General features: G+C 43.7%; 1 protein-coding gene and 2 long non-coding RNA genes across 9 annotated transcripts; 1 reads left to right on the top strand and 2 right to left on the bottom strand.

Annotated features, from left to right (window-relative positions):
- The first annotated feature begins 504 nt into the window (after window positions 1–504).
- Window positions 505–21,735, top strand: LOC123088619 (disease resistance protein Pikm1-TS). The gene is made up of 2 exons (XM_044510833.1): window positions 505–1,546; window positions 19,000–21,735. Exons 1-2 carry the CDS (start codon window positions 696–698, stop codon window positions 21,482–21,484), a joined length of 3,336 nt encoding a protein of 1,111 aa, XP_044366768.1. The 5' UTR covers window positions 505–695; the 3' UTR covers window positions 21,485–21,735.
- Window positions 10,621–11,908, bottom strand: LOC123088621 (uncharacterized). The gene is made up of 4 exons (XR_006441986.1): window positions 11,786–11,908; window positions 11,546–11,687; window positions 11,269–11,376; window positions 10,621–10,981 (listed from the first exon to the last, which is right to left on the bottom strand). It is a non-coding gene; the product is annotated as an uncharacterized lncRNA (long non-coding RNA).
- On the bottom strand, window positions 11,987–17,687 carry LOC123088620 (uncharacterized). 7 transcript variants are annotated; one of them, XR_006441982.1, is made up of 9 exons: window positions 16,913–17,687; window positions 16,069–16,175; window positions 15,075–15,170; window positions 14,679–14,795; window positions 14,470–14,514; window positions 13,999–14,085; window positions 13,342–13,428; window positions 12,580–12,689; window positions 12,004–12,156 (listed from the first exon to the last, which is right to left on the bottom strand). It is a non-coding gene; the product is annotated as an uncharacterized lncRNA (long non-coding RNA). The 7 variants fall into 7 exon arrangements; XR_006441978.1 differs by having other exon boundaries at window positions 14,470–14,581; XR_006441980.1 differs by lacking the exon at window positions 14,470–14,514 and having other exon boundaries at window positions 11,987–12,156.
- Window positions 21,736–22,999: the final 1,264 nt, after the last annotated feature.

A 22,999-nucleotide genomic window follows, 5' to 3' on the forward strand; every position in this document is an offset into this window, starting at 1 on the left:
TTTTTAAGGAAAGCATCCACTGACATCCTATTCTTGGAGTAAGTATGCCAATCCATGTCACACACCAAAGACACAAAAGAAAAATAATCTTGTTCTTCTTTTATCAAGGAAAGGAGAGCATCATGTTCCTTTCTTTGCTAGTGATATTCATTTATATATTTACAAGGATAGTGATAGCCACTGAGAGTAAGTTAGTGCTTTTTCAAAAGGAAAAGAAAGTGAAAGTAAAAACCTTTTGAATATAAAAAGGAAAAGAAGAAGAAAAATATATGAAGGCTTTTCTTTTGAGGGCACAAGAAATTAGGCAACCATCCGTGTCTTCTGGCTTTGCTTGTTTGTAAATTTGGTGCAGATCTTTCAGATCGCTTGTGGGACTGGCCATTCATTAGAAAAATCAAAAGAAGCACATCTATTCTGTCACCACTTACTCTAGCTTTGCCAGATCATGACGAGAAAGCTCCATTTTCATATTGGTTGGAATCAAAGCCGGTTTAACAAGCTCTCTCGCCTCCTTGTACTCTGGGACGGTTATGTTAATCTTATCGTTGTTCTGATGACCAGTGGAAGCGTCCATTTGGGGGTCGATATCCACGCTCCACCCAGATAGACACAATTCACAAGGTCGGCTGCCGGACCGGCGCCTGCTCCGACGGATCGGAGGCACTCCAGTCCAGCGCATACGGCCTAGGTGAGCCATGGAGGAAGCTCCTGTGACCGCAGCCACGGGGGCCTTGGGGCCCGTCGTAGTCAAGCTGGGTGCTTTGCTGGGCAGGGAGTACAAGCTTCGGCGCCGGACTCAGAAGGACGTCAGGTTCATCAAATCCAAGCTCAAGTCTATGCACTCTATTCTTTGGGCGGCATGGGAGAAGGAGGTTCTCGATGCCGAATCCAAGGACTTGAAGAAGGAAGCGCTGGATCTTGCCGACGATATGCATGACGCTGTTGACGACTTCATCCTCACCATGGAGTGCAGCAACAGAAACAAGCACCTGATGATACAGAGCAAGATCAAAGCAAGCCCCTTCCATGATTTCAGGGCAAGAGTAGATGAAGTGTCAGATCGGTGCCGTAGCAAGTGGAAGTGGGAGAAGAACAAGCGTGCTCAACCCATCTCCAGCTTATTTTCAAGAAGAGACGTAAAATCTAGCACCCCCAGCAAACCACCTCCACTTCCTCGAGCTCCATTTGTCCGCAAGGATGCGTCAGAGATCTTTGGTATGGCCGGATGGAGGGATGACCTCATCAGATACTTGGTAGGAGGAGAATTAGAAGAACCAGCAGAAGGAATGGTGCAGCCGCAGCTCAAAATGGCATCCATTGTAGGGATGGCCGGCGTGGGGAAAACAACCCTTGCCAACCTTGTGTATGAGGAGATTGGAAATAAGTTCCAGATCCAGGCTTTTGTATCTGTCACTCCAAGCCCTAACATGATGGAGGTTCTCACAAGTATTCTCCAGCAAGTAGGAGCTGAACCACTTGCTGGCACCCAAGCTAGGTCAGAGGAAGATATCATCGACGCCATATCAAATTCCCTACAAGATAAAAGGTGCGCAAATTTATATAAAAGCTTCAGTTTAATTAGTTAATGTTTTTGAAATATGCACTGCGAGGTCCAGGATTTCAAATTTAGATTTAGGAAAATGTGATTTGAAAAGCTAACTCGTTCAAGTTGTTTGTACTTTGAACAAAATCTAATAGAAAGACAGTGGATTTTGGCATAAAAAGAAGTTGATTTCTTTATGAAACCAGCCATGAAACAATAGAAATTTGAGAATAAAAGAATTTTTTCCATCTATATTTCCTTCAAATCTTCACTCCAGGTAGTTATCAATCTGATGTAAAGATCCGAACTCTAGGCTCAATCAGTACTACTAGGCAAAAAGTAAATACGATGCAGCAGTAACTATTTAAACTTTTTCGCAAATTTTCTGTTTGAGATTAATCAGATAAACAAATCTCATGTTCATCCACTTATGATTAAGTATAGATTTCTAGACTCAATTTTTAGTATCTACAAATATATTTACAAAAAGTTAGAATATTCAAGTTACTTTGATAAATAATTTAGAATCTATTATTTTTATTATATAAATAACGGCTTAGATGAAACAACAAAAAAGGCTTCAGATTTAGTATCCACAATCATTGGAAAATAAAATCCCAATTTAGGAGAAAGCCAGACAGATACGTGTGCAAACAAAATCCTCAGGAGAAGGACACGATGACGACGGACCACACTCTCAAAAGTATACTGAAAGTAGAGATATATTATCTTGATCCATCATATTTTTACACTCTTTCTTTTTAGTTAATCAATAAAAGACTAATTAAACATATAGAGCGTGTATATGACTCTTATTAGATTGATAAAGAATGTATACAGCTATATTTTACATAATAAATTTGGAACTATAATTTTAAGACACCATATGTTAACCATAAATAGTCCAATTTCAAAATATATTCCATATAAATATCAATAAGTGCATTTATATTGTAAGCTCAACTTAGGAGCACAAGTGTCATGGTTAAATAGATTAAGATGAGCATAAGCATGTTCTTTTATAAGGGCATTTTTATTAACTCAAAATGTAGCATCAACTGGATACAAATCATGATGAGCAACACCCAGCATCAACATATCTAGGATGCACACAACCAAACACAAATAGTTTAAAAATAAATTATAAAAAAGGAACATAACGGCACTAGTAGAATCAAATAGGACAATCACTATGCCTACATCAAAAGAGGTGATGGACCAATAAGGGGGTTATGCTGCTACCCATGTTGGGAAAAAACCCTCCATGGCCACCCGCTCCATTCGTGAACACACCATCTTGAACAGCGGTTGGTACTCCGTACGGGAAGCATAGACCACGTAAGAAGCAAGTGCATACAACAACAAAAAATAACCTGCAAAGGAGAAGAAGTTTTATCATTGAAACCAGATCATTAATTTCTACATAGCAGCGGGCGATTGTCGTAAACTTCATAGAGATTTTTTAATAGACTCAAAGTACTTAGTTTCTCGAAAAATGGTATGTGTGGTAGCGTTGTTGGCAAGGCAAGTATCCTCCATTCGGGCGCCACACGCGTTCTAAAATATGACATCTAATTAATGTAATGAAGTGAGGAAGAAGTTACATTAATAACAAATGCATACATTTCAGAACATAACATACTATCATGGATAAATAATAATGGAATAAATGAATGAGATGAATGTCATCCAAGCGCCAAAATAAAGAATAAGTTTGTGCTCTCATAGAGCTTACAACCAAATCGAATTTATTGTATGAAATCACGAAATCATGATAAATAATGAGGTATGCTATGTACACTCGGAAAAGAAGCCATTGACTTCAGCCTTAATCTCCATAGTGGTGATCCCATCCTCGTTAGAAATCATCTTGGAAGCAGCATCAACGTCCAGTCGCGGCACCGTAGGGGCAACCATGTGCTCAACCTCCAAGGTAACATTGGTGGTAACCTCAGGAGCACACAGCTGAAGACTAGTATAAATACGGTGTTGCACGGAATTGTACTCCCCAACCGTCTTGAAGTCCGCAAATCTCAGAGGGATCCACTCCGCCTCTGCGTGCGGTTTCACATTGTACTTCAGCCGCTCAAACCGCTGCTGAAGAGCAGTCCAAAGGCCAGAAGCACTCCGCTTAGCCATATACTCATCTTTCAGAGTATGACATAGGTGATGAGAGAGTAAATGCAAAGCTTGGGCATTTTTGGGGGCGAACTTGGGGCTAGTAGGTACCCCTCACCGATCGCCCTCAGAACACTTTTGCTCTGGAAAGATCTCGTCGTCCGAAGCCCATGTCAGGTAGTTTAGCCCGGTCTGAGCCAACTCAGGAAACTCCTTGTCGACGATTCCGGTCATTTACAATTTATGCAAAAATCATGAGAGTACAGCAGGTACTCTTTTGCATAAACGCGATATTGATAAACTTATTTAATAAAAATAACGGTCAATTATTTAAACATGCTATTATATGACTTGTTACTTAGTGATTAAGAGTGCTAAACAATTAATCTAGACTAGTAAAATCATATGCAAAAGATAGCATGTTAAGCGCATGTATTACGTGAAAAAACTGGACCAATAATTGAATTCCCGAGACATTTTTAAGCCTAAATTTACATTTTGTTAGCGAAAACAGGCAGTTTTGATGGCTTATGCGCAAAATATTACAGCAGGAATATAGTGTGTCTAAATAGACAATACTGCGGGGCTAAAAACGCAAATTTCACGCACGCAGGAAGTTTCGGTCCTGCCCCCGATCTATGCTATTCTACATTTCTTAAATAACCATGATACTCAACATCCCGCCCCCCACACAATCATAATGGCAGACGGTGAGACTGGAGAAGAATTCGAAGGTAAGCCGACTGATATCCCCTCACAGTCGTAACGGTCAATGCATCGCCGAAGTCGTGGCTGGAGGGGAAACCGATGAGGTTGCTCAAGCAAGGCGGTAGCCGTTTGTGCTGATGTCGAGGTAGCCGAGAGCGTAGGGTGGTGTAGCCGTGGTCGAGGTAGCCGTGCGAGGTACGTTGTGGTCGATGTCGAGTCGGTGTGGCCGATGTCGAGGTAGTCGCCGTCGACCTGGAAGAAGAGCGGCGGCAGCGACCTGAGGAGGCGGCGGCGTCGGCTAGGTTACTAGCGCGGCGACGGTGCTCAAAGTGGGCGAGGAATAACCTGACAACTTGACGGAGACTGGCGCCGACGGTGGCATTCCGGCGCCTAGGAAGGCGTCGTGGCGCATACCACACAGAAGTCGACGCGCGTGGATGATGAAGTGGACCGCATGTAGTAGCAGCACAAGGGTCCGTGCAAAGACCGCATGCGACGCTCACTACGGCTTGATGGGGCAGCGCAACGGTAGCGCGAGGGTCGGTGTAACCGCGGGGACGGCCTGGAGCGGACGACCATGGGGCAGCGGTGGACCGCGGGCCGTGTCACTACAGCCGGAAGGGGAGACGCAGCAGCAGCGTGCGGGCCGGTGCAATCGTGGGAACGGCCTCGCTATGGCAGCATGGACCGTGTGCTGTGGCGCTATGGCCTGGAAGGGCGACGCAGCGGCTGCGTGGGTCGATGCAACTACAGGGAGAACCACGGGGCGGTGGCGCTGCGGCCCGACGGGGCGACCCAGCGGCAACCCGTTGCTCGATCAGTGAAGGGTGCGATGTACTTGGGACAGGGCGGTGACGGCTGGCGCAGAGCGATATGCGGGCAGACGCACGGATGACGGCTGTGACGGGTCACCGTGTCGCGCGAGGCCGCCGGGTCGGAGAAGAGGCCGTGTGGTGTCGCCGATGTTAGAGTAGAGGCCCATGGGGTCGACTGGCGGCGGCAGGCTACGCAAAATGATCTTAGATCGAAAAACCAAAAAAATGATCATCAATGCGACCGGTGAGAGAAAGAAAAACTCGGATCCCCACAATAATTATGATACTCAACCCCCACTATAATTAATACTTGGCACACGTCAATATACTCGGCGTACAGTGTTTTACATGTAGTGCCAGAAGGCAGACATTTCTGCCAACATGAGCACCGTGTGCCGCAGTTCACCACTACACTCCTCGTTCTAGATGGCCCGAGCGAGAACTAGCTTTAGCCTAGCGGCAAGGGTGGGCAGTGGCACTCAGTGCAGCCAGGGTTCGAATCATGTCAGGGTTGAATTTCTGGTTCCTTATTCAGATGGGCTTCTTCTATAAAACTAAGTCCTGGGTGATAGTGGCCATGAATCTTATATTTTAGATGACCCGAGCAATTGCAATTGCCGTTAAATAGATGTGCTTCAGTTCACTGTCATCAGAGGAAGCCGTCATGCAATTGCAGTCGTTAAACAGATGACCCTTCGGTAGCATGGCCCAGCACGGGCACCCGGTAAAGCCTCAACTACTCCTACAAATAAGTGGCCGTGACTGCTGAGGGTGAGTTAACGTGTGCGTATTCTCATGCAGTCAATCGATTGGCCATGTATGTCCAATAGAAAAACGAAATCTGAGCCATTGGATGGGAGATGAATGGCACGGGTCATGGTGGAGGGGACCGTTCCCACTTAATGTGCATTTGACGAATCACCCCCTAGAAACAGATAGATATAAAGCATCACTTTTGCAGCAACAACCTCATGTTCCGTATCCATTTTCAAATCTACAGAACGATTGATGCCAGCCCTTTACCGAAAAAGGGTTTCCCCCCGCTTTTGCAGTAACAACCTCATGTCCGGTATCCATTTTCAAATCTGCAGAACGATTGATGCCAGCCCTTTCAAGCATGTCAATATTCGATTATATGTGAAAATTAAGTCATCCCTTTGACGCACAACTAATATGAAACTGGATCATCCAAAAAAGAACTACTCCCTCCGTCCCATAATGTAAGACGTTATTTGACACTACACTAGTGCCAAAAAACATCTTACATTATGGAACGGATGGAGTAGTATTTTATACGAATTATGCAGCATAAAATTAAAGTCAACATTAAGCTTATATGGTATTACGCACCCACATTTGAATAGGCTGGTCAAAATCTATGTGAGCAAGATACCCCATTTCTGGGTCCCTTTGATCCACATACAGTGATATATAACATGAGATGATTATTTTTATTACATGACCAGCAAAACTGAATATTAAGTGCTACTAAAATGATCACCACTCAACGAGCATTGCTAATTAAACTGCACTAGCTTTATTATTTTGATCGTACACATACACGACAGAATATTATTCAGTTGACCTTTGCCTCCCGTTCTAATGATTGTCGCTCATCGAGCTTCATGTGCAGGGTTAGATAACACCAAAAAAAAAATATGATTCGGTTCAACAGAGGAACTAAAGTTATCTTGCAGGCAAATAGCTTCACCCTTGCTGTCGTAAACAAGAGAAGTCTTTGCTAAACACTTCTTCTGTCCATATGTACTTTGGATGCTTCTGTTGACAGAGCATCACCCATCTACAAATACATGAACAATTTTGTAGTTTACATCAGAAGGCAAAAAATTGGAAATAATTATGTTCTTTGGTGGACTAAATGATTGTAAGGGATAAAAACAACAAAGCACACGTGAATACAATGAAATTTGGCTTGAGCTTGATTTGCACACGAGCCAAATGGTGAGCTCTAGCTCAGGTCGTGAGCTTAGGGATGAGCTCAAGCTCAAGCTTGACTCATCGGAGGCTTGACGAGCTCACAAAGCCCCATATTATTTTATTTACAAAATTCGACCAACACATTACACATGTGATTGAGCTTAAATTAAAATTCGACAAGCACATACTATTCTAACTTTCATGCATTTTTACTGATATTAATTCGATTGAGTTTCTGTTAAATCAGGGAACTCAAAAACTTCTTTCAAAACAAATATTGTGCTTAAACTTTTCATGCAGAACGCCAAATTTTGTAATATTAAACAGCTTACATATAAAAAAGACCCGGATGGGCACACTCAGGGTGTACACAGCATAAAAATACAATCTTATAACACAACTTAGCATGCAAATAGCCGTAGAAAAGAAATGCAGATGAAAAAGTCTTTCTGGTGTTAGAGAAACCTACCTTTGACCGTGATTCAGCTTCAAGTGCAGCATTGATGCTTCCCTCTGCTCCTTTAATTCACCACATGCTTTCAATCGACTTGGATTCCAATCTGCAAGGCGAAAGACTTCAACGAGCACCATTGAGAGAAGAACATAAAAGAACACCGCTGCACTCGTTCAGTATTCATATACTGGCACCATTGAGTATAGAATGGCATTTACAGCAGAATACTAGCAATGAACATTTACAACAGAATACTACAAAAATATAAAGATTTAGGGATTGGATTGGGGCCAAAATTTGGCACTTGATTTGCCAAATACTGGCGACTTTTGATAGTGCCAAAATTGGCATACATAATCTTAGCCTAAAAAAATCATGCCTTTTCAAGACTAGGGCCACAACTTGATTCAGCACGCAGAGGAAGCAGCCATGCAAAGCAGAATGAAACCACCATTTTCCAAATCAACTTTGGCAATATGTTGCAATGCATTTTTTTTTCTACTTTCAGGAATGCACAAGAATCCCAGGACCAAAAGTGAAACAACTTCTCAGCCCATACCTGTTGTGCTCACCCCTTATATATATGTATTCAACCAAATTTCTGAATCTTTGGTTCGTAATCAGCTGAATCTCCTGTTTTTGAACACAAAAGCTTACAGCCATCAAGTGAAACAAAAAAAATTAAAGATATCTCCTCTTATCACATTGCACTAATTAATCATGCGTCTTATAGGCACTAAGTCACTAAAGGGTTACCACGTGACACATGTGGTAAGCAATCCAAACTATTCAAAAGAAAAGTCACTAAAGGGTTCACTCTCCCTACTAAACCATTCAAACCCCTTGCGCTGCATAATTTATAACTAGATCAGCAGCGCGCCTTGGGGCAAGGGTGCCGGTTTCAACAATATGCCCATGCATGTAATGGTGAAGTTAGTAGAAAGTCAGGCTTATCATATGTATTCAATCAGGATAAAAAAATAAAAAAGAAATATTCAAGTGTAATCGGAGCAAGACATCATCAATAGATACCAAAACTACAGATTCAAGTTCGGAGCAAGACATCATCAATGGATACCAAAACTACAGTACAACACATCTCCATAGCCACCAGAATGATAGTACAACACATTTGAAGAATGGAATGTTCATATACAGGGTAAATTAAAGGATGCAATGTTCATACACCGGTAATGGGCATGCGCGGTGGACAGGTCCGGTCGTCTTGAACAGCAGTGTCAGAGAGAATGATGACTCTCATTGTGTTCTCATTGAGCCCGAGTCTCAGATGGCCTTGTGAAGCCCAAGATGCTCTACCAGGAGATCAAGCATCATTCTAACTGGGATCCTTACAATGCTTGTCTTAGCCTGTGTCATAGGAAATTTCAGAATGGTTATATAATTTTCCAGAGTACTAAAGTTGACAACAGTTGGTTTTATACCATGAAAACAAAGGTCTGGGTAACTAAAGGACAACAATCTTTGTTGTGCAAGAGTTTTATTAGATTCTTACTGTCCTGTTCGACAATTGAGACATAGTAATTGAAAAAAAAATCAAATGCTACCATGAATCATAAGATAAACCAGCAGAAAATCTAAAGCCTAATCATCGGACAAAGTCACACACACGAGCAGATCGCTTCAAGTATTCATGTAGAATAAGCGGGTGCCAGTCCCAACACTCTGATCAAGCGGATAATGCTAAGTTGAAGGAATCCCGGTTTAGCATATGCATTCATATAGAATAACAATAAAGTTAAGAAGAAACATTCAATTGTTATAGGAGCAAGACATAGTGGTGCTTAATATCGGCATGAGATTATAAGTCAGAATCCATTTCAGTGTGTTCATTAGACCACAAAAGATAGCCACTCGGCATGAAGTTCAATACCGAAAGTGCAGCCACTCGACATGAATCTCCATTGTTAGGTATTGTAAGGTAAAACAACAAACCCAGAGAACTATCTTGCATCATAAGTAGTAAAAGAACAATAAAAGGTGATAACTAAAGGAGAACAGAGACCTCTTCTTCAGGTAGTATATGTGGGTTTCGCTGCTCTGAATTTTGTAGTTGTGCACATTGCCCCTTAGTATCCACAGTACACAAGAAACATTAACTAAAACCAATTTGACAGAACCTGAAACCGCAAAAAAGACAACCTGAGTGTGAATACTCAAAGTTTGGAGACCAAAGATAAAAACATGCTCTGAACAAAGAAGAAGTTCGTAAATGAGATTCAAAATAAATGGGTCGTCTCATTGGTTTCGTAAATGATATGGAAAAAATCACCCAATGCATACAATCTATTGTTGCTTCATACATAACACATGCTTTTCTTAGTTAATTTGTTACCGCACATAAAGACAAACTTGAGTTATTCTGTTCAAACATACAAGAAGAAGAAGCTAAAAATATTGCATATTTAGAAGCACAAGATGTACAACATGCAGAAACAAATGATGCTTAAGCCTGTTAAGGGAACTGTACCATTTTAGCATCAGAACCTTTCAACTTTAGATAGTTCCGAATAATATATCTAGCAATTGGGCCATGTAGATGATGCAACAAATTTTGTGATGTAATTGCTTAAAAGAGTTAGCTTTGTTAAGGCACCTAATATCCAACTTTAGCTTTCTTACAGAAGAACTGACCAAGTATTCTCTAGACAACAATTCAACTGAATTTAAGCAAATAATGACAGAAATCACGATTATTTGTCATTTTGAAAGGTTATGTTACTTCCAGAAACCACACCTCCATCAATATTTTCTGTCTGGCCATGGTGTAGATTTGTTTATGTTGTGCTTTTTTTCATTTGCTCTTGACCGTTATATTTTGTCAGACAGAGAAAAAGCTAGACAACCAACAAATAAAACCAGGCAATAAAACGAAAGTGCGGCTTGCCGCACCCCGCACCCCTGCCGGGTGCGGTCATATCCAACCTGGTGACCATCGAACACAGCAGGTCACACTTCAAATTTGATAGGTTGACATGATGAAGGAAAAGTGCACAGGTTTAGAACATTATACCAAAAGCAAAGAAGAATCACATCACACAATAACTTATTTACAAATGCAGTGACATTATATCCAACTTGATAGAACACGATTCATATTCGATTTAGCCTGTTACACGAAATAGCAAAGCACGATGGCAGCACCCATCCAGTCCACTATTGGTTACACAATATATATTCCACAAATTAAAGGAAATATGGACCATAGATTCCATCATTTGAATTTCTCAAACATATAGGAGGAACTAAGAACTAATAACAGCAATGGTTTGCTTGATAACTATACTTTGAATCAACATAGGCATCATGGTTTCTATTCTTTCTGATGCCTCTTCCAAAAGCAATCCGACCAATTGTCTTCTCAATCCTTGCGGACATCACGTAGAGCTGAAAACACAAACAAGGATCAGTGAGCCTTCCTATGAAGGTGCACAAAATCATCTCATAATGGGTACCAGATGTGCAAAAGAAGAAAATTAGGCTGAGTAGAACATATCAGATTTTCAAAAATAAATAAATTGAGACGATAGAAACAAAACAGATCAAATGAAGTAGCATTTGTGTTGTTCGATGACGGCAACAGTAACGAATCATCCAGAATACATATAGATGAAGTAGAATCATGGCTCAATGTCGATGCTTCATCTAAAGTAGAGACTGAATAAACAAATTACCATTGTTAATATCTTCAACCCACTATACAAATTCAGCCAATTCCTCCTGTGATTCAAAAGAAGCTCCAATATATAAGACTCACTCGACAGTAAACTATCTTTAGTTACCTGCAAAGAAATTTTGCACATTACACCACAAATTAACAGTAAAGTGTAAACCAAACCAACACAACCTTTTGCAATTATGGCCTTCATTATTTATGTATGTACTGTTGAACATTCTAACGCAATTCGTTTCCGAACAATTTAATATGCAGCCAAATTTTGATGTGCTTACCTGGAATAAACCGTGGCCAAGCAATGAAAAGAATCTACACAAGGAATAAACTTGTGTGGAAGAGCAAAACATTGTAACCTCTCAAGTAGCTGGGTGAGATAAACTACTCTTAGAAACACCAAGCCTCCCAGAAGCAAGTAACCTGAAGAAAAAAAAATGATAGGTTGACACCCATGTGCTTCTCTTGTCCTGGTTAAATCAATTCAGGATTGCAGGCAGGTGAGGCAAGTAACATCGTACCATTGTAGTACAGAAGTCCTTCAGCCCAGACAAACTTAAAGCACTCATCTACACTCCGCCTCATGAATAGCAGCTCTACCTCGTGGCCGCAACTTGCCTTGCACACCAGTTTTATTAGGGTACCTACGACCACAGTCCTAGAAACATGAAGACCACCAAAACTAACCAAAATACACAAGGAAAGAAGTAGAGGGAGCTTGCCTCGGATGTAGCGAGGAGTGGGAATAAAATCAAAAAAGCAGCTGACTCATCCAGCGGCGTGGCAACCTGATCCGGGTGAGAGGAAGCATACCCCCCAACAAAACCAAGTCCTCCAAGCCAAAAACCATGGGGTAATTGTGGAGTTTAGGACTTCAATCCATGAGGAAAGTCTGAAAAATTTGAGGAGTGGTCATTCGGTGGTGAATTGAACAGATTAACTCGAAATTGCCATCAGACATGACGGCGACCACTCGATTAACTTGAAATTGCCATCAATAGACCCCCGCTGCATCAAGCATCAACCATGGCGAGAAAAAAATCCTTAACTCAACTGAAAATACATGCCTAGACTGCTATGTAGTCAAAACCTGAAATCTACGTGGACATGAATCAACAACGCCAAAATAGACCACGAATGCCATAATATATACAGAACCACACCTAGGATGTAGATCCTTCAACAAACAACATGAACACATAATGCCAAAATAAACATATCAGTGAACAAACACCATGAACACACATGATGCCAAAACAATAGAAGTCGGATAGGATGTAATGCGAAAATAGTAGAAGCTGAAAAAGACAAGCACCTGTGCAAGGAAGCAACGTGGTCGACCCATCCTCAAGAGCAACAACCTATTCATTGTCGGCAGAAGAGCACTACCAACCACCAATCAGGAGAATAAACCCTAACGCATCTCTGTGAAAACAGGGCAAAAATAGACCTAGATAAGCATCAGATCTTGGCAGCTAGTAGAGGGCCAAGCAAGGGACCAGGAAAAATTGTAAGAAACCATAGAGCATAAACACACTGATCATTAAGCAGACATAATAGTGTATCTGGAACATAATAAAAGCTGATGGATCATGGCCTATAGGTAAAATAATACTATTTCAAATAGAGAGTTCAAAGTTTAGATCATCAATGAATTGCACCTCCTCAAACTCGGATTACATATTTATTAAATAAGCTGAGAAGCACTTGGGGTGAGTGACCTCTATTCATGTTCTATACTCGTGGATCATGGCCTACGGGTAAAATAATAATGTTTCAAATAGAGAGTTCAAAGTTTAGATCATCAATGAATTGCACCTCCTCAAACTCGGATTACATATTTATTAAATAATCTGAGAAGCACTTGGTGAGAGTGACCTCTATTCATGTTGTCAAGCACACAGATGTGAGTGTTAGCCATTTAATCTGGGGAAAAGAGAGCATTTTATAAATGCATTTATCTCTAACATCATAAATCTTTGCAAGTTTGATTTTTTCCTTTTAAAATTACCATGAATAAATTACATAACCCTCATGCTTTATTATCTTAGTATCATGTTAATGGAAAAAAGAGCACCATTGCTTTGCCAATGAGCGCGCCGCAGCAGGCGTCGGGCACCACGAGCACCACCACGGCGGCCCTAGAGTCAATCACTTGGTCACCCTGCAAGCAATGCAGATCAGCGGATCAATCCATCAATCAACCAAAGAAGATGAAACTGGTCTGAACCCAAGGAACCAAATCAGTCAACCAAGTGTAACTCTGAAGAAAGGCCCTTGTTTTTACTGAGAGGCAGAGGGAGAGGGAGAGGGCCTGAATCTGAATGTTTGTTTACGACTTAATCTGGTGGATAAATCTATTTATAAGAAGCCTAAACAATTTGATTTCTTTTCTTTTCTACTAACATTATAAGAAAGAAACCCATCAGAACTGAACATTAAAGCACAGAGTTAGGAATAAAACATAATTAGCACCTCTTGAGGGTTGAGACTAAACGCTATATGAACCACGTACATACGCAATAAATCTCCAAGGTGAAGATCCAATTAGCATATCATGTCAAGACAGAATGATGCTTAAGCAATATAGCATGGAAAAACTATACTAAAAACGTGCAAAGCTTGCAAAGGAGCAAAAAGGTCACAATCTAATACACAGGTCCAGATCCATCATCATTATACTTACTCCACATAGAAAAGGAAATAGGAGATCAAAAAGACCATGAAATCTTACTCTCTCCATGGCCTGCCGCGGCAGGGGAAAGTCCTCTTGCAGACCAAGCCGGCGGCCAGCAACGTCCGAGCCCAACTCGATCATCTCCTGCAGTTCAAAGATGATAGAGAAGCAATTAGCTAGGATTAAGCATGTGAAGAGTGCACAACATCATCGAATATAATCTCGCCATAGGCGTGTTTCGCCATCATAATAAATCAATCCACAACCCAATTGGACCCAATGTTCACAATATCGGTTCTTGTATGCATCAAGCAGAATTCAACTCTAACAGTGGTTTTGTACCATTTTCCTTTACCCACTCGATTAAATCTGGCACTAACCAAAACTATGGCATTAACAAAACTATACAGCAGTTTAGTACCCAAAATACAGCTACCTATACACAATCCACAGAGAAGCTAAAAGGACCACCTCATGTGCATGCTAGTGACAAAGGGATAAACAGAAGTAAAACTGTTTGTTACTTACTCTCATGATAACTACAAAGTAAAGCAAAGTCTGGTGGGATCTGGCCTGAACATCAATATAAGAAGAACATAGAAAATGCCATTGGATAAAATAGAAGCTTGAGACCTTTATTCTAAAGAGGAACACCAAACCAACCAGAATGTCAGATACGATATCATCAATATAATTCAGAAGTAATGGAGTTTGCTACTCAATGTATACATGTGTACCTTCGTCACCACTGAAGCAGATCAGGTTGTCCACTCTCGCCCTTTCATAACGTGCATATCACTTGAGCCCGGGTAAAACTCAAATTTAAATGCAAGAGGATTGTTATTAGCATGGACCTAGCAAGATCAGTCATAGGTTAAATATCAAGCAATCACATTGGCAACCAAAACTGGAGGGTAGAGCAGAACTGAATGTATGCATGTTCGCCGGATCCTAGTCTATCCATACAATTGATACAGCTTCTGTAGTCACGTGTGTATCAATTAGTAAGAAATTAATATTTGTAAACCGATTCTAAACCAAGCGCAGCAGCATATGGCAAATCATATTTGGACAGGTCTCTATCTACTACTTAAGAGCAGGGTGGAGAAGATCCTGGCTGAGGCCAAGCGAACCGGGAGGTGGAAGATGGACACTGAAGGTACAAGAAGTCTACAAAGCCAATGGCGTTACAAAGGTGGCTGCATGTATTCTTTCAAGTCCACCTTGACCTGAACATCAGAAATCACAAATCAAATATAACATGGAAGGTGCTCTGAACCCAATCTTTCTTTCGTAAACATGGAGAAACTCTTGTGAATAGAGCAAGCTTACGTCATATAAAAAAATATTATAAGAAAGAACACCAAATAAGAGCAAACAAAATTAAGTTCAGAATATATATGCTAGCAAATCAAGAACCGTACAAAAGAAGTATCGTGGGCCAAATCAAAGTCATATAGGCCACTAACTAACTAAAAATATGACATATCCAAGATAGGGAACCACTAATCAGCAAATACACAGCAAGTCCCCTTAACTTGCAGTGAGGTTAAATATATTCTTTCTAGTGGTTGCTATTGTACTCTGTATAGCTGAAAGCTGTGTAAATAAATCATGTTTAATGCACAAGCAATATTTAGTAGGGAAAGTCATAGCTAAAAGACTGTCACAACCAAAATCATGACAGCCTGCCATCGACCAGGAAACTCCATAGGACACAGAATATTGTAAAAAAAACTCCATCATAGCAGTCACAATAAATCTCAAGAAACTCCATAAAAGATAGAATATTGGCAACTGCACTATGCACTACACATGTTTGGATTAGAACATTGAATCAGTATGATTAGTATGCTGCTTCACCAGAAACAACGCGCAAAGCACACACTGCATTAAGTTGACTAAGCTCCCCCAAACCCACCACTCCAAATCGATCTTCACTGTTAGACAGGAAGAATACATTTAAATTTCAGTTCATCCTAAGGCAAACAAGAGAATTGAAGAAGAAGAAAATCGGACGAAACTGAATTTGTCCATTCACAACGCTGTATAACCGTGTCACAATAATGAACATTGACGGACACGACGAGCTCAGAGCACCCACCGGAGGCAAGGAGAGGAGCTCACCCTCGTTGGTTTTGTAGCGGGTGTCGAACAGCGCCACCACACAGAAGCAGCAGCGCCAAGGCGCTCATCACAACAATGATGGCGACGGTGTTGTACCGAACTGAATCCTGCTACACAAGAGGAACAAGAGAAATAACAGTGAGTGAGGTTTCCTACTCTACTTTGTCTTAATTAATAGAACCAAAGTAACCAGTATGAATGAAGCCAAAGGCCTAACAGTGAGGACTGGAGAAATATGTCTACATGATTCAGACCGCATCATTGGACAACATGTGAATGGCAGAAAGCCGCAAACCAAATTGGCTTTATTTATCAGGTAAGTGACATTAGAATAGATAATTATCTTATCATCAGGTAAAGAGTGACATGACAGCCACTCCACGCTTGTTGCTTGCTTCAAACTACATCAACTACCTACCAGCGCATAGATACATACATGGCTTAATTATTAAAGATCCATCAATTCATCTATCTTATATCTGAACACACGGTTTTTTTTGTACGTCTCTTTGTGGCTAGTGGGTGCAGGGATTTTGTTTGTTACCGGGAAGCTGTAAATCTTGCTTTGTTTTGACTCAAGGACCTTGTGATTTGAAATAAATTCCTCTACTCTCATTAATTCATTTGCTCTCCACTCCTCTCCTCACCTCTGAAGAGAAGAAATAGGCAGAGGGGTCTCACTTGGATGAGTTGTTGTGTGATAAGCAAACAAATATTCCGCTAATGACTTAATTAAGGATCTGAGCAAATTTAGATCACACAAGACAAGAGCAGAAAAAAAGCGGAATCGGCCTAGTAGAAGAAAGAGGGAAGGGAACATAGATGATAGAGAGGGGGAGGGGACCTTCCAATTCCATGGTGTGTGTTTTGGCAGGCTCCTCTACAGGTGGAGAAGGAGCAGACCTCGCCGGAGCTTCCCTTGGTTGTCGGTGTTGCCGTCGCTAGCCGTTGTACCAACAGAATAGAGAGAAGACGAGATGGGGGTTAGAGAAGAAGAAAAAGAAGAATAGGAGGAGGGGATATGGGTGAGAGATCACCTTGACGAGCAGGGAGGAAGGCTCCATGTCCACGAGCGGAGCAGCAGCAGCGTCCTCGCCTCCCGATGATGATGTGCGAGCTCGCCTGAGGAGCAGCAGCAGCCGTGGTGCTTCCCGGTGGGTGGCGGCGCGAGTGGAGGCGGGGAAGAGAGAGGAGAGCGCGGCTGAGAAGGGGAGAGGGGGAGTGGCGGCTAGGGTTCATCCAACCCAGGCGACGTAGAGGAGAAGAGGCGAGGCAGGGAGGGAAGGCGCCAACCGGCGGCTCGAGGGAGGGGCGGAGGAGGGAAGCGGCGCGACGGCGAAAGGGGAAGGCGCGACGGCGAGAGGGGGTGGGAGGACCTCGAGGACGGTAGTGGCTCAGGTCAACGACGCCGCGTCGATCCCGCCGTGGATCTGGGCGCTGCATCGTGCGGCGGCGGCCGGCTGGGCGAGAAGACGACGGCGGCGGGGCTGGGAGGCGCGGGAGAGAGAGAGGCGAGGCGGGGGAGGCGCGAGTGCGGGAGGGAGGCGGCGGCTAGGGTTCTAGCACGGGAGGGAGAGGTCGGGGAGAGGGTTGGGCGAGCGGAGGCGGCTGCGCGAGTGCGGGAGGAGCGACGGTTAGGTCACACCCATGTTGCTATTGGGTATTTTTCCAGCCATGTGAAATGACGAAAATGCCCTCGGGGGGCACTGGAATTACGTGTGGTGGCAGGCCGGGAGTGAAACGAGCGCTCAGTTTCTATCCAACGGTCGAGGGCGTTCGGGAGGGGGATCGGACGGCCGGAAACGCATCAAGGAGCCGATCCGACGGCCAGGAGGCTCAATTCGCTGAGGAGCCTCTGGCATCCACTCGTCTCTTATTTCTGGATACAGATAACACAACCTTAGCATGTCTCAGAAGTCAGAATCAATGTAACCAAAGCATCAACAGATTAACGATCTACAAGCTAAAACATGACATCATTTGACTTCAGGTTCAGATTAGCATCAGGCATCAACTATCTAAGCATGCACTCTGTTCCTGTTTTCATGGATGGTTATCCATGAGTTTTATTGGTTCTTGTATTAATCTAGGAACACTCTGTAAATAGCACGACTCATCCAAAGCAGAATCCGGATCCATGAAGCACATGCCCATATATAACGATAATACCACATATAATTGCCGTCACCTCCATGGCCAATTGGCCCGTGGCTGCCGCCACCGTGTGCACGCTGTTCCTCAGCAGGCCGCACGAGACGCGCCACCGTGTCCTGAGGAATCAGGGGCGGTAGATCCAGTAGCCTGAGTGGTGGCGGTGGATGGGATGGAAGGGGGGCCGTCGGCGCGTCCTCCGTGCCATTGCCCTTGTCTTGCAGCAGCGCCCACAGGTCGCCCACCTCCGCTCGGAGCTTGTCCACCGACCTCTTGATCGCCTGCTTCCACCCTTGGAGGTCCAGCACCACGGGGTGGATCTCGTCGATCTTCGCCGACGTAGCCGACATGGCCGCCATGGCTTTGATCTGCTCCTCCATCACGGTCGTCTTGCCGCGCCTCGTCTGGATTATCGACGGAAATCGTCCGGCCAGCTTGTGCCGAGCGAGAGGAAGATTGTGGGAAAAGGCTCTGATTACCAACTGTTATGGTGTCAGTTCAATCTATTACAAGGGGATCGGGAGGGAGATAGCCGCCGCCACGCAGAGTCGTCTCTCCACTCGCTCGCCTCACCTGCTTAGTACCACTAGGTGGCGTACTGGTGGGCCGGTTACCGGTTACTGGGCCTTGGGTTGCGCTTCGGTGGGCTCTGGACCTCATCCTCTTGTGGCCCGCTTGCTGGGATCATAACAGAATTAGTGTACTATTCAAGAATGAATTTACAGCCGAGCCTCATGCAGTCGACTAACTATCTTATTCTTGTGTAATCAACTTGCCCAGGTATCTGGTAATAATTGATGACATATGGCATCGTGGAGAATGGGACATCATCAGGAGGTCTTTTCCAGAAAATAATCTTGGCAGTAGAATTGTCATCACTACTCGTATTGCTTCTCTACCAGGAGATGATTTGGATAATAGCAAGCTCTGCATCAGAATGAATCCCGTATCGAGAACATATGGTACGTCTGATAGGAGATGGCAGTACGGATGGGAAGATCTCGCCACACGGATGAAGCCTGAGACGGCTGGACAAGGTTTTGACTGTAACCATCCGATTGCGCGCATGTGTGGTGGTGTGCCGTTAGCACTACTTTGCCTATTTTCAGCAATGGCACTGATCCGAGAGCAACAAGAACAACTAGGGGTAAATGTGAATGCAAGTGATGTGCAAGATATGATTGAGAAGCAAGTTAAGCAATGTGGAATTCAGAACACTCCAGGGTTTGAACCATTGGTAGAGAGCCTGCAGATTGGCTATGACAATCTTCCTCACCATATGTTGAAGACCTGCTTGTTGCACTGTAGTATATACCCTGAGAATTACCATTTTCACATGAATGATTTGGTCATGCGGTGGGTCGCTGAAGGATTTACTTATAAAAGAGATGCAGCGGAAGACTATCTCAAAGAGCTTCACAACAGGGGGTTGATGCTATGGGCTGGTTACGGGGCCTACCGAATGAATCCGATTATGCGAAATTTCCTTAGATGGAAATCACGTGAAGATAATTTCATTACTTGCAGTTCCGACATCAAATCCTCATGTGCCTTTACAATCCATCGGCTATGCATTGACAATTATCAAGTTGATGATGGTGCAGATGCAGTGGAGGGGATGGATCCCTTGTTTGGACTGGATTGGTCTCAGATTCGATCTCTTGTTGTTTTTGAAGGTGCTAAGAGATATGCCCCCTTTGAGAAGTTGGAACATGTGCGGGTGTTGGATCTTCAATATCATCAGCAACATCTTGAATTCGAAGAGCGTGTTCATGGTTTTAGGGGTTTGCCAGTCAGAAAGGCTCTTGGGAATCATCATGTGAAGGTTATATGTGGACTGCCCCGTGTGAGACACCTATTTGGTCTAGAGGGGACAGGAATTAGTGAGATACCACCAGAAATAGCGAGGCTTCAGTATTTGGAGACTTTGCAGGTAAGATTCACATCGATCATGGAGTTACCCAATGAGATTGGGGACCTACAACAATTGAAGACTCTGGCCGTGAGTCACAACCGCCAGCTAGCAGAACTGCCCAGAGAGATTGGAGACCTCCAACATCTAGAGACACTAGAACTGAGTTACAACGGCAGGCTCAAAGAGCTACCACGTGAGATCGGGAACCTCCAGAATTTGGAAAATCTGAACTTGCATCACACCAAACTCAAAGAGCTGCCTCCGGAGACTGGGAAGTTGCAGCATTTGAAAACTCTGGAGGTGGGATGGGCAAGCATGACAAGGCTAGGAAGTGAAATCGGAGACCTGCATCATTTAGAGACCCTGGACCTGAGTCACAACTTCGGGCTCACACAACTGCCTCGTGAGATCGGGAAATTGCAGAATTTGAAGCGGTTGCGCTTGCGTAATACAGGGGTGATGAAGACGCCAAGGGAAATCGGAGGGCTCAAGAAGCTGGAGAATGTGGAGTTAGACTATACAATGGGTACACTACCCTGGGAAGCTTGCCAGCTTTCGAAATTGGAGGGAGTGCCCGAGTGCATCCGCCAAGCCTGGAAGAAGAGTGATCTTGTGTCTCGTGTGCTAGCCAGGGAGATCTTGTCAGTTAAGCTGTTTAATGTGCTCGCACTTAGTAGCGGGGGCCTAATTGTTGGCACAAAACACATGGGAATTCCACGGTGGATCAAGGATCACTTCAACGACCTTGGCTCCTTGGATATCAGGATCTGCAAACTTGAGGAGGAGCAGGATCTCAAGATTCTGCGGGAGATGCCTAAGCTGCGTTACCTCGGGCTAAGGCTGGAGGTCGTCCCGCGAGATCCCATAGCCATCAGCGGTGAAGGGTTCACGAGGCTCGAGCTTCTCTTAGTTGACTGCCGCATGCCACGGGTTATCACCTTCCAGGAAGGAGCGATGCCGATCCTGAGATGCCTTACCTTTGAGTTCCAGTTCTACGGTGGCCCACCTCCATCTGCAAATAGAGGAGACCCTCGGCTCGGTATCAAGCACCTCCGCCGTCTCTCAAGTGTCGCGTTTAGCTGCAACGTGGAATGGTATGGAGGAGCAGCAGAGAGCAGCCCGTGCATCAGCGCCATGATTGAAGTCGCCAGGAAAGAAGCCCAGGAGCATCCCAACAAGATCGACTTTCTTGTCTCTGGCCGACGAGATGAGGAATTTCCAGCAAATGAGAGCTTGGCACGGGAGGTTTCCCAGTCCAGCAGCGCTGAGAATGAGATGAAGAGCCTGGCACAGGAGGTTTCCAGCAGCACTGCGACGGGCCCTGAGATCCTGAAAGCAGCAGCAGCGTGATCCTGGAGAACAAATGGTTGGTGGGGGGCATGCACAAGATTTGACCACAGTGAGAAAAATGGGAACAAACCTACTACTCCTCCATCTGATGCTGTTTGTTGTTTGCCCGTCCAAGTTATATTATACTACTGTATGTATGTATGTCATGTAATTTAATAACCTAAGGGAGCCAATACTGTCTCTCTTTATTTTAGAATCAGAGCCAACACTATCTAGTACTCCTATTATAATTTTTTTTGCGAGAAAATTTTCGATCTATTCATCTTCAGTCATGGCAATACAACGAATACCAAAAATAATAGAAATTACATCCTAATCCGTAGACCACCCAACTACGACTACAAGCACTTAGGCGAGCCGAATGCGTGCTGCCGTCATCGCCCCTCCATCGCCGGAGTCGGGCACAACTTGTAGTAGACAGTCGGGAAGTCTTTGTGCTAAGACCCCGTAGGATCAGCGCACTAGAACAGCAACCATTGCGGATGAAGAATAACGTAGATCAGAAGGACCCAACCCGAAGATACACGAACGTGGACGAACAACGACGAGATCCGAGCAAATCCACCAAAAAAAGATCCGCCGGAGACACACCTACACACGCCCACCAACGGTGCTAGACGCATCGCTGGAACGGGGGCTAGGCGGGGAGACCTTTAATCCATTTTCAGGGAGCCGCCGCCGCCTTGTCTTCCTGAGCAGGACACAAACCCTAGCAAAACTAAAAGAAGCGACTAAAAATGAAGCCCTCCCGCCGGCCCTTGCCGAGATCCACGGCACCCCCATGGCCCTAGGGCCACCGGAGAGGAGGCGGACCTGCGGCGGGGCCGCGAGAGGCAGAAACCCTAGGTATTTTGTACAGAGGAGGAGGCGGTTATTATAATTTTACGACAAAACTCTTCTCTTGTTGTTATTATGATGTACTACTAATAAATGTGACGGTTTCTTTCTTTGTAGTCCAAAGGAGAGATTATTCATAGCTGACTAACCCTCAAGCAGAGATTATATTATATTTGGTAGGGGTGGGCCGTTTTGGTGACCGGGCTCCATGCAGCCCAATTTCTGGAAAAAAAATCAAAATTCAAACTTTTGATTTAATAAAATCTGAAAAATGCAATTACACAAAGATGAAATGTATATCTGTGTAAATAAAACTGAATAAACTAGCACAAACACACAAACTAATACAGAAGCCTTGGTAACTGAATCAATTAGTAATTCAAGAACCTGTTACATTCTCTTTTTCATTGTTCTCCCAGTAATTTCCACCTGATGAATGACCAATAACAAATGTAAAAAAAAATATGTACAATCCCTCGCAAAAATAAAATAAAATATGTACAATAATGGCGAAAATGCCATTTGGAGGCCGAGCACCTGGAGGCCGTAATCTCGAGCGTCTGTCGTCATAGCGATCAGCTGCAGGCTCGCATTAATTGCACGCATTTTCAGCTCACAGGCATCCACCACGCACCGTATTCTGTATTTACGTACAGTGTCAGCCCACGTAGTCGATGG

This window comes from Triticum aestivum, chromosome 4A (genome assembly GCF_018294505.1).
Source record: "Triticum aestivum cultivar Chinese Spring chromosome 4A, IWGSC CS RefSeq v2.1, whole genome shotgun sequence".
NCBI lineage: Eukaryota > Viridiplantae > Streptophyta > Magnoliopsida > Poales > Poaceae > Triticum > Triticum aestivum.

Excerpts from the sequence above, each read along its gene's own strand:
- LOC123088619 (XM_044510833.1), top strand. The coding sequence starts at position 696 with ATGGAGGAAGCTCCTGTGACCGCAGCCACGGGGGCCTTGGGGCCCGTC. Across the intron at positions 1,547-18,999 it reads AATTCCCTACAAGATAAAAG|GTATCTGGTAATAATTGATG; the intron begins GTGCGCAAATTT and ends CAACTTGCCCAG.